Here is a 12,002-nt window from a genome sequence, read left to right as displayed (position 1 = left end):
CTTCAGTGCCACGGCTGTGGTTGGTAAAAATATCCAGCCTGCTCTAAATACAGAGGGGGCAGTAAATATGAAGCTGCACTCTAATCGCAAAGGTAAAAAGAACAGCTGGCCATCTGAAATGAAAATAGAAAATTCTGGAACAACGCAGCAGGCTCGTCGCCGTCTGAGAGAAAAGGCAAGTTAACATTTCGGGCACAGACCCTTCATCAGATCTCAGCCATGGCTCCCACCCTGAACACTGGCCTGTCTTTTCTCAGATGCTGAAGGACCTGCTGTATATTTCTAGAATTTTCTGCTAGCACAGTAAGATCATATTAGATGTTTTAATTTCAGTGGCGTTGAGTACCCAGATGTTTGTGAGCAGATGTGGTTCATGATTATGAATAGTCCTTGTTCCACCCTTAGCTGTGTGTGGCAGTGAAATGGAGATTCATGGTCCGAATTTGGCCTCTTGTTTTCTATCGTTCCACCTATCGTGCCTTCAGCTGACGAGGTTGTAGGCTCTGGAATTCCCTTCGTAAATCTCTCCCCTCACTCTCTCTCTCTCTCTCTCCTTTTTAAGACACTCCTTAAAACCTACCTCCTTTGACCAAGCTTTTGGTCACCTGTCCTAATAGCTTAGGAGGCTCTGTGTCAAATTTTGTCTGATAATGTTCCTGTGAAGTGACTTGGGACGTGTAGTGTATGAAATGATACAATGAACTCCGAACTGTGAGCCAGTGACGAGGTGTAACCTGGTCAGTCTTTAATGGCTTCCAGAAGTGAAGATACAAAGGTGAAGTTCAGGTTATATACCGGGCCCAGCACGAGTGTACCTATGGCCCTAGGACCTCCAACGGTAGTGCCCCCTGTTGGTGGGCAGACCTTATGTACATGCATTACAGGACATTTTACTATATTAAAGGCCCTATATGAATGCATGTTGTGGTAGTTGGGGTGATGTGGAAGAACAAACTAACTCAGTTGCTAGCACACTCACCTCTGAGTCAGAAGGTTGTGGGTTCAAGTCCACTCCTGACACTTGAGCACAAAAATCTAGGCTGACATTCCAATGCAGTGCTGAGGGTGTGCTGTGCTGTACTGTCAGAGGTGCCGAAATTCAGATACGATATTAACCGAGGCCCCATCTGCTCTGTCAGGAGGACATAAAAGATCCCATATCCCTATTTCGAAGAAGATCAGGGGAGTTATCCCTGGAGACCTTGACAATATTTATCCCTCAATCAAAATCACAAAAACAGATTATCTGGTCATTATCACAATGCTGTTTGTGGGAGCTTGCTGTGCGCAAATTGGCTGCCGCGTTTCCTACATTACAACAGTGACTACACTCCAAAAGTACTTGGGTGACTTTGGGACGTCCTGAAGTCGTGAAAGGTGCTATATAAATGCATGTCTTTCTTCCTTTCAGGTTACACCACACCCTTGATGATCAGTGGTATTCTCACCTGTCAGAATATAGCAGTTTAATCCTATCCTTTATTCAAAGAACCTGATTTCATGACTTTATCGTCAATGTCCAGTATTCTGTGCTCATCCTCTTCTGAGCCTTTCACATTCTGTCTTTCGGTGATGCTGCAAGTAGCAACAGGGGCACACAATGCTGCTTTCTGTCCAGAATACACACTCAGAATGGAAAAAAAACCCTTGAAGGTGACATGAATCCTACATGGTTACTGCTTGTACTATTACAAGGTGTGCCACCAGAGGGCACTGCAGTGGGAGACTTGTAGGTTGCCTATATAGGTGTGCCAGGCCTAGTATAAAAGGCAGGCCACCATGTGTGATCCTCACTCTGGAGTTACATTAAATGGACTAAGGTCACTACAGTTCAAGCACAACACATTGTCTCGTGGAGTCATTATTAGAGCATCTGAAGACGTAACAATTGGCGACGAGATTACGGACCTTCTCGCAAAAATGGCTAACTTTGGTACATTGCAGCAGTTCGCCAATGGTAATGATTGGGAAGCCTTTGGGGAGAGGCTCGACCATTTCTTCACAGCAAACGACCTGGCAGTCGACAATCCGGCCACACTGGCTGATAAGCGCAGAACTATCCTGCTAACCAGTTGTGGGCCCACCGTCTATGGCCTCATCAGGGACTTGCTGGCACCAGCGAAGACAACGACCAAGACATACGAGGAGCTTGTAACGCTGATCCAAGAACAACTCAAGCCCAAAGAGAGCATCCTCACAGCCAGACACCGGTTTTATACACACCAACGGCCCGAAGGCCAGGAAATCGCGAAATATGCTGCAGACCTCAGGAGGCTGGCGGCACCATGTGATTTCGGCGACCACCTCATCGAAGCGCTACGGGATATCTTTGTCATCGGAATCGGCCATGAGAGCCTTCTTCATAAGATACTGTCGGCGGATACCAGTCATACTGCAGAAGGCCATCTATGTGAGCCAAGCATTCATGACCTCGACCTGCGGCTCTAGGCATCCTCAGGACTCAAACCCGGCAAGTACTGTGCACAGAATGGTGCCTTTTAGAGGCTGAACTGTAGAACGTGAATCTTCTCAGGGAAGAGAGAACAGGCCCCCGAGTCCCTTAACTCAGAGTCCCCCGAGGGGGGCTAATCAAGTAGCACCATGCTGGCATTGCGGAGGGAATCACAGGGCTCACCAGTGGCGTTTTAAAGACTATTTATGTAAAGGCTGCAGCACAAAGGGCCACCTCCAGTGAATGTGTAAAAGAAATATGACTCACTGTGTTGATGAAGAGTCTGCAGGTGGCCATGAATCCAGCGCTGATTGTGAAGCGATAGTCAGAGAGGCAGCTCAGCCCCATGACGAGATATATAGCATGTTTACCTGCAGCACCGAATGTTCTCAGTTGAGGATGGAAGTCGAGATAAATGGCATTCCAGTTTTCATGGAAGTGGACATGGGGGCGAGCCAGTCAGTAATGAATCAAGAAGCCTTTGAGAGACTATGGGACAATCAGGCTGAACGACCCAAGTTGGTCCCGGTTCAGGCAAAGCTGCTCACCTACACCAATGAACTTATCCCAGTCGTTGGTAGTGCGGATGTAAAGCTACTCCCTGATGGTGCGGTGCACAAGTTACCCCTGTGGATTGTTGCAGGTGATGGACCAACGCTACTCGGAAGAAGGTGGATGGAGAAGATCCATTGGAGCTGGGAAGATTTCATCCCTCCAGCGATCGACGTCCACCGTGCGCAGAGGCAAAGCAAGCCCTCACCTGAGGTTGGATCCGGCACCAGAGAGCAGGCCAGCACAGCACCCGAGGCACAGATTGCTCAGCACGACTGCGTGGAGATGGTCCAGCTGAGAAGACCCGAACGCACCTTCCAGGCTCCAGAGGCAGGACTCTGGAGGAAGAAAATCGGACCTAGAGGCGACTTCCCAGCTTCGGTGGCAAAACCTGGGGAGAAGGGGATCATCACAGTTGACATCGTGGATGGAATAAAGATGGCGCCCAAACCACGAGGTGAGACGCTGAAGAAAAAGGTGGCGGCGGCTGGACCACGAGGTGCAGCGCTGATGGAGCAACATGTGGCACCAAGCGAATAAGAGGATTGGGGTAAAGATAGCAAGGCTCTCTTAAAGGAGGCCCACAACTCACCACACTTAAAGGGTCAGTTCCACACTCTCAATCAATGTAAGAGCAACTGTGAGTTAGATGTAAAATGTGTAATTGATGATCAGAGTTGTGTACATGTAATAAGCAAGGTAAAGTCGCGCGATTGCGATCGGAGCTACAGGTTATTTACATTAAGTAATGAAACGTCGTGCAATGTAGGATTTCAACTGCATAGTCAATGCAGCGGGCAAACACCCATCGGGAGCACACAGGTCCAGCGAGCTACCCAATGCTGTGGCCTGCATCGCTGGGACGAGAGTGATGCTCCACGGAGTGTGGTCACAAGCAGCTAATGTATACAAGCTGCAGAGCAAGTGATCTCAGGAGGGTAACGGCACAGGTATCGACACCCTGCCCCTGATCGGCTCCACCTCTCAGGCACCCAATGGCACCAATCGCCACGAGCCTGAAAGAGCAAACTGTGCTAAGGCAGAGTCCCCAGACCCTATCGCCACCAAGGCTACACCCGGGAACGAAGGCTCACCCGCAAAGGTTCTCCCAAATGGGACTAGGACCAGCCAGGATCCCAAACCAAATAACGCCCAGGCAAGTGAGTCAGCAGTTCCCTGTGTACTGCTAGATGACTGCTCCTCAGGGAGCAGCAGTGACCCAAGGCGCAAGGAGAGGACAGGGAGGTCACAGGCATCTGTGAACCTGCCCGACGCTAGAAGCAATGGCAAAAGCCCCGAGAGCAGGCAACTCGAGCCAACCAGGTTCCCACTGCCAGCAATGGGCACCGCGTCGCCACCAGACTACCTGGGCACCATCCAGCAGTTCTGGCACTAGTTTGTCCTCACGCACCGGTGCGGACCCCAGCACTGACTCCAATTATATTCCAAGTATGTACCTCACCAGTCAAACTCACCACAGTACCACAAATGCAAATTTTTTTTGGACTTGAATGTATGTGAATGTATTGAGCCAACGGCACAATCTGTATGTGGTGGGGTGGGGGGGGGAGAGAATGGAGTGGTCATGGACGCACAAACAGAAACCACCAGCAACTCCACTGCCAATGAAACACCACCTACTCACCCAAGATGGAAACGACCCTCCAAGCATCAACTAGATAGAGCTAAGCCCAGAGCACAGTCAATGCAAAGGCAATTTGCACTAAGGACTTGGGGGAGAGTGATGTCATGTATCCTACATGGTTACTGCTTGTACTATTACAAGGTGTGCCACCAGAGGGCACTGCAGTGGGAGACTTGTAGGTTACTTTACAGGTGTGCCAGGCCTAGTATAAAAGGCAGGCCACCATGCGTGATCCTCACTCTGGAGTTACATTAAAGGGACTAAGGGCACTACAGTTCAAACACAACACATTGTCTCGTGGAGTCATTATTAGAGCCTCTGAAGATGTAACAGAAGGGATGAATCGATCGTGGTTGGACGTTTATTGTATTGGCTGCTACCAGCTGCAGATCAGCAGCAACAAGTTGTGTCCTATAAAAACAACGTACTTCTAGAGCATCTTTAATGTAGAACATTCCAAGGCATAAGGAAAATGGATGCAGAGCCAAAAAAGGTAGGAGGGGCAAAGAGCTGGGTTTTGAGGAGGATCTTAAAGGAGAAGAGAGGGACCTGGAGAGGGGGGAGGGTTTTACGGAAGGAATTCCAGAGCATGGGGCCTTGCTGGCTGAAGGCATGGCTGCCAATATTGGGGTGAAAGGTGGCGGTAGGGAGCACAAGAGGCCAGAATCAGGAACAGAGTTCAGGGCATGGCTTAAAGGAGTGGACAAGGTTACAGAGACAGGGAGGAGTGTGGCCATGTGGAGATTTAAATTTGAGGACGGAGGGGCTGGGCAAACAAGACAGGTGTGGGATAAGATACAGGCAGCGGAGTTTTGCATGGGCTGGAATTTATGGAGGGTGGGAGATAGGAGGCAGGCTAGGAGAGCATTGGAGTGTAGGAGTCCGGAGAGGAGAAAGGCAAGGATGAGGAAAATAAACAACATTCAGCTCGCTATCGGAGAGAGCAGGATATGCAGCCATGGAGGGAACAGCCTGTAAGTAGGCGCTTCTAATTAATGCTTACTCCCTGGATTATTAGAGGCTCAGTCTCACGGTACATTAGATAAGATGCCAGTCGGGACCCCAGATTCTGTTACATGGCAGGCTCAAAGCAGCAGCGATCGCAGTCCCTCCTGTACTGGGAAAGCTGTGATTCCACAGTCTCAGCCCCATTGTCAGCGGGTGGCACTGATCCAAGGCCAGCAATACAAAGAATGTATCCCCTCTTAAACCATGTCTTAGACTCCAGACCTCACGATGAACTTTCGGATGGACACGCAGCCTCGTACAGGGAGCGGGCAGGGAACAGCTGTATCCACCACCTGACAGGTGTCTGTATAAGGGTCGATGAGAATCATGTTTGGGATCGATGTGTTCCCTCTCCTCTCCCCAAGAAGAAAGATCTTCCCGTTAACAGTAGCGCAACCGCTGAAGAACTTTTCATTCAAGCATTCCTCGTCCACCGGGGTCCACTCGTCGGTGTCTGTGTCCAGACGGAATGTCTGACCTCCCATTACGTATACTGCACCATTCAGAAGAGTGGCACAGAGATCGTACCTTAAACAGGTAAAGAAAATGCCAGTGTTAGTAACAGTGCTGCTGATCTGTGTTTGATTCTGAGACTTCTGCTACAGTGCAGTTACACTCAGTTACAGCTCATCACAGGCAAAGCCAACCTTAAGCAGGACCGACCCCCATTTAAACAGGACCGACCCGCGTTTAAACAGGACCGACCAGAGTTTAAACAGGACCGACCCGAGCTTAAATATAAACAGAAAATGCTGGAAATACTCAGCTGGTCAGGCAGCATCAATGGAAAGAGAAACAGAGTTAATGTTTCAGGTCGATGACCTTTCGTCAGAACTGGAAAAGGTTAGAGATTTAACAAGTTTTAAGCAAATACAGAAGCAGGGAAAGGGGGAGGGGAGGAAAGAACAAATGGGAAGGTCTGTGATAGGGTGGAAGGCAGGAGAGATTAGAGAGACAACAGGGATGATGGTGCGAGGCAAAAGGGGATGGTAGTGGGACAGGTAAAGAAACAAAAGATGGGTCGAGAGGAGCTAAACTTAATCAGGATCGATCTGAGCTTAAAGCCATCGGGAAAGCTGAAGACATATACAGGACTGTAAGATGTTGCCTAATTAACAACTCATGAAAATGAAAGCGAACATACCGAGGAACTGGGGAGAAGGAGATCACGTCCCAAACGTCACTGTCCACATCCAGCCGCTGCACCCCACTGTACACGTCGCCATTTTCATCCAGTCCGCACAGGACGTATATCTTGGCGCCAATGCTAACCACTGCGGCCCTCTCCACGGGTTGCACCATGGGCTGCATGCCCTCCCACTCTTTGTTCGTCAATGGCAGTCGCTCGACGTCAGCGATGACGGCCTCATCCGTGCTCCCTCCCAACACGTAAAGGTGCGCCCCGACACCCACGGCACTGTGCCAGTTGCGAGACTGCCTCATCGCCGGTCCTTCCATCCAGCTGTTTTCCCAGGAATTATAAATCAGGACCCAGTCCACACAGTACCACACCACCTCATCTCGGAAGTACCCACCCGTCACAAAGATGGAGTTCCCTGTTACAGAAACATAACAGCTTAATCCCAGAATGGGAAACCTGTTGAGATCAGAAGTCGTACAGACTGAAAAATGGATAATCTCCCAGACCTTTACCCAACAACTTACAGAAAAGAGGGCGATGCCTGTTTTTATTTCTGTGTTGAACGAACTGCAAATAAAATCACAAGAACGTGCAGCTTTAAAACTTGTGATTGCTGAGAATGCACGTCCATTACCCCTGTAACTAATAGCCCTTGAAAGCAATTGCATGTTTTAAAGCCACACATTCTTGCAATCTCTTCCTAGGTTGTTAATTACACAGAAAAAAACTAGCATTGTCCATTTTAGTTTCACCTCCTTGGCCATTCTTGGACTTGAGATGTTGACCTGTAAAGCCTCAACTTTGTTATTTAATAACTAAGCACTCAAGTGACTCATGGTTATTTCCCATTCCACTAAAAAATAGCTGACACACATTTCAAAGAATTAGTCAACAGTAGCATAAATCCTGATTGTAATGTGACGTAGATTGCTGTGGTGTCAACTATAACTCTCATGATCCAACTCTCTCACAATTTCTCCACAGCGGCTAAGACTACAGAGTATCTCAAGGTCCAGCAGAAGCTTCGAACTCAAGCCCAGGCCCCAGATACAGTAAAGGCCACAGTAGAGGAACTTCTTGCAGGCATCTGTAACACTAAGGGCTCAATTTTCCCCAGTGATTTGCACCGTTTTTATGGAGCAGGCTGCTTTTTCTGGCCTAACTTAAAAATCCCCAGTTTCCCCAATCAATTTGCATCAGCGTAACTCAGTTAGTTACGAATTTTTTAAGTCAGTTTTTTTTCAGCCAAAGGGGGCATAACCAGCCACCTACGCCACTTCTGGCCATTTAAGGAAGTTTGGCCAGCCGAGAGTTACTCCAGTTCTGCTTAGGCCAGCGTATGTGGCCTGTCCTGAAAAACCTTCCCTAGAGTTAAGGAGCTACTTGAGCCCCCCAAAAAATCGGGTGAAACTCTTCAAGTACGCCAAAAAATGCTTTGGGGAAAATTGAGCCCTAAATAACTAACTTTATGGCTAATACAAAAGCAAAATACTGCGGATGCTGGAGATCTGAAATAAAAACCGGAAATGCTGGACATACTCAGCAGCAATGTTCCCTCGAAGCTGCGTGGCCTCCCGTCCCTTGCAGCCCGCACTAGCTTTTTCAATGTTAAATTTCGAGCAAGTGCGAAACTGTGAATGGGCCAGGCAGCCCCTTCAAGGGGCCAGGCACCCAAATAAAAAATTAGGGGGAACATTGCTCAGCAGGTTAGCCAGAATCTGTGGAGAGAGAAAGAGTTAACGTTTCGGGTCGATGACCTTTTGTCAGAGTTCTGATGAAAGGTCATCGATCTAAAACATTAACTTTGTTTCTCTCACCACAGATTCTGCCTGACCTGCTGAGTACTTGCAGGATTTTCTAACTTTGTGGCTGATTGGACTAATTTTTTAACGTCTTTGTTGTGATATAAATGTTATTTTTAGCTGTAAAAAAATAACTTTCATTTATATAGTTCCTTTCATGACCTCAGGATGCCCCAAAGCACTTTACAGCCACTTTTGAAGTGTAGTCACTGTTGTAACGTACAAAATGCAGCAGCCAATTTGAGTTTTTAAACATTGTACTGACTGCTGAACAACCGTTCTGTCCCTGAAAAACTAATTTTATATTTGTGAAATATCATATTTTTCCATTACTATGATTATGAATTACAAGTTTTTAAATATAATAATTATTTTTAATGTGTTTATATTTCAGCTTCTATCTTAATCCTACGTGTATATGCAAATCTTTATTTTGCTCTCTGTAAAACATAAAAGTAAATTAGAATCTGTGTATTTTACTTCCTGCTTTGTTGTCTGAGAATTCTTCAATGTGATTGGCTGCTTTGCCTGCTTGATAGCATCATTGTTGCGGGATGCTTAGGAATTGCTTGATTTAGTGCCAGATTCAAACAACGGTCGGGAGAGCTGAAATCGATGTCACAGAGATCGCTAGATTGTGGGCAGTTTCAAGGTCAGCGTGAGTGCAAACTCCAGGCCATTCTGTTTTAGTGACGTTGGTCAAGGGATAAATGTTGGCCAAGTTACTGGGAATGACTCCCCTGCTCTTCTTTGAATAGTGCCATGGGATCTTTTATTTTTCACCCGAGGGGACAGATGGGGGCTCAGTTTAAGAGTGATTATTTGCACTAGTTTTCTGAGCGTCCTTCTGCGCCTGCCTCCGCCCCCGACCTCCCGCGCATGCGCAGACTCCTCCAATCCGACAAAGTCGGCATGTATCGTGAGCTGGAGTCGTGCCACATGTATCTAGCTATGGATTATCATCAGGACTTTTGCTGAGAATATTGCTGTGATTATCTACACAAACATTTCCGTGGCCTTGTGTGGGAGAGAAAGCATCTGAGGTGGGAGAGTGCCTTGGGGGAAAGGGGGGGTGGAGGAGAGAGAAAGAGACTGGGGGGGATAGAGAGACTGGTGGTGGGGAGGGGGGAAGAGAGAGACTGTGGAGGGGGTAGAGAGACTGGGGGGCAAGAGAGAGACTGGGGGGGGCAAGAGAGAGACTGGGGGCGAGAGACTGGGGAAGAAAGGGACTTTGGGGGGAAGGGAGAGAGACAGGGGGGGGAAAAGAGAGAGACTCGGGGGGGGGGGGAAGGAGAGCCTGGGGGGGGAAGAGAGAAACTGGGGAGGGGAAGAGAGAAACTGGGGAGGGGGGGAGAGAGACTGGGGGGGGGGGGTGAGAGAAAGACTGGGAGGCGAGAGAGACTTTGGGGGGGAGGGAGAGGCTTGGGGGGGGGGGAAAGAGAGCCTTGGGGGGGGGGGGGAGGAGAGAGTTGGGGGGGGAGGAAAGAGTCAGGAGGGGGGAGGAGAGAGTCGGGGGGGGAGGAGAGAGACATGGGGGGAAGGAGACTGAGGGGAGAAGGAGAGAGACTGGGGGGAAAGGAGAGAGACTGGGGGGAAAGGAGAGGGAGACTGCGGGGGGCGGGGGGCGAGGGGGAAGATCAGGAGTCAGGAACTTGACTGGGAGGGGGCAGGAATTTGGGCTGGGCTGGGATGGGGCAGGAACTTGGGCTGGGATGGGGTGCTCTATTCTGTCTGGAGACAGCAGTCAGAATGCCTCGAATTACACTTTGCAAAATCACTGAGAAATTGGGCTGGGCGGTTTCAATTAAACCTCCCCCAGTCTCTCTTTCACACCCCCTCCCCAGTTTCTTTCACACCCCATCCTCAGTCCCTCTTCCCCCCTCCCCAGTCTCTCTCTCTCTCTCTCTCTTTCTCTCTCCCCCTCCCCCCCCCCCCCCAGTCTCTCTCTCTCTCTTTCTCTCTCCCCCTCCCCCCCCCCCCCCCCCCCAGTCTCTCTCACTCTCTTTCTCTCTCCCCCCTCCCTCCCAGTCTCTCTCACTCTCCCCAGTCTCTCTCTTCCCACCCCCAAGTCCCTCTCTCCTCAGTCTCTCTGCCACCCCAGTATCTGGACCCCTCCCCCCAGTCTCTCTCCCTCCCTTAGAGACTGTGGGGAGGGGGGTTAGAGAGACTCGGGGGAGAGGGAGACTGGGGAGGGAGAGACAGAGAGACTGGGGGAGACAGAGAGATTGGGGGAAAGATTGGAAGGGGGAGAGAGACATTGGGGGGGGGAAAGAGTGTGACTGAGGGGGGGCGGAAGAGTGTGACTGAGTGGGGGGGGAAGAGTGACTGAGGGGGTTACTGGGGGGGAGGGAGAAAGACCGGGGGAGAGAGAGACCAGGGGAGAGAGAGAGAGACTGGGGGGAGAGACAGACTGGGGGGGGGGGGGGGGGTGAGAGAGGGTCTGGAGGAGAGAGGGAGACTGGGGTTAGAGAGAGAGACAGGGGGGTGGAAGTGACTGAGGGGGGAGGGAGAGAGAGAGAGACTGGGGGAGAGAGGGACTTTGGAGGGAGAGTGAGACTGGAGAGCGAGAGACTGGGGATGGGGAGGAGAGACTGGGGAGGGGGAGGAAGAGAGACTGGGGGAGGGGGGAAAGAGAGACTGGGGAGGGGGGGAAGAGAGACTGGGGAGGGGGGGGAAGAGAGACTGGGGAGGGGGGGAAGAGAGACTGGGGAGGGGGGGAAGAGAGACTGGGGAGGGGGGGAAGAGAGACTGGTGGAGGGGAAGAGAGACTGGGGAGGGGGGGGAAAGAGAGGCTGGGGAGGGGGGAAGAGAGACTGGGGAGGGGGGGAAAGAGAGACTGGGGAGGGGGGGAAGAGAGACTGGGGAGGGGGGGAAGAGAGACTGGGGAGGGGGGAAGAGAGACTGGGGAGGGGGGGAAGAGAGACTGGGGAGGGGGGGAAGAGAGACTGGGGGAGGGGAAGAGAGACTGGGGGAGGGGGGGGAAGAGAGGCTGGGGAGGGGGGGAAGAGAGACTGGGGAGGGGGGGAAGAGAGACTGGGGAGGGGGGGGAAAGAGAGACTGGGGAGGGGGGGAAGAGAGACTGGGGAGGGGGGGGAAGAGAGACTGGGGAGGGGGGGAAGAGAGACTGGGGAGGGGGGAAGAGAGACTGGGGAGGGGGGGGAAGAGAGGCTGGGGAGGGGGGGAAGAGAGGCTGGGGAGGGGGGGGTAGAGAGGCTGGGGAGGGGGGGGAAAGAGAGGCTGGGGAGGGGGGGGGAAAGAGAGGCTGGGGGGGGGGAAGAGAGACTGGGGAGGGGGGGAAGAGAGACTGGGGAGGGGGGAAGAGAGACTGGGGAGGGGGGGAAGAGAGACTGGGGAGGGGGGGAAGAGAGACTGGGGAGGGGGGGGGAAAGAGAGACTGGGGAG

At 51.0% G+C, this 12,002-nt stretch overlaps 1 protein-coding gene across 1 annotated transcript; it reads right to left on the bottom strand.

Annotated features, from left to right (window-relative positions):
• Window positions 1-4,996: 4,996 nt before the first annotated feature.
• Window positions 4,997-8,411, bottom strand: LOC139228643 (kelch-like protein 23). Its single transcript, XM_070859857.1, has 2 exons — window positions 6,802-8,411; window positions 4,997-6,185 (listed from the first exon to the last, which is right to left on the bottom strand). Exons 1-2 carry the CDS (start codon window positions 7,464-7,466, stop codon window positions 5,867-5,869), a joined length of 984 nt encoding a protein of 327 aa, XP_070715958.1. The 5' UTR covers window positions 7,467-8,411; the 3' UTR covers window positions 4,997-5,866.
• Window positions 8,412-12,002: the final 3,591 nt, after the last annotated feature.

This window comes from Pristiophorus japonicus, chromosome 18 (genome assembly GCF_044704955.1).
Source record: "Pristiophorus japonicus isolate sPriJap1 chromosome 18, sPriJap1.hap1, whole genome shotgun sequence".
Classification (NCBI taxonomy): Eukaryota; Metazoa; Chordata; class Chondrichthyes; family Pristiophoridae; genus Pristiophorus; species Pristiophorus japonicus.
The sequence above is the reverse complement of the archived record's forward strand: the minus strand, read 5'-3'. Positions and strand labels throughout refer to the sequence as shown.

Excerpts from the sequence above, each read along its gene's own strand:
- LOC139228643 (XM_070859857.1), bottom strand. The coding sequence starts at position 7,466 with ATGCAATTGCTTTCAAGGGCTATTAGTTACAGGGGTAATGGACGTGCA. Across the intron at positions 6,186-6,801 it reads TCCTTCTCCCCAGTTCCTCG|GTACGATCTCTGTGCCACTC; the intron begins GTATGTTCGCTT and ends TACCTGTTTAAG.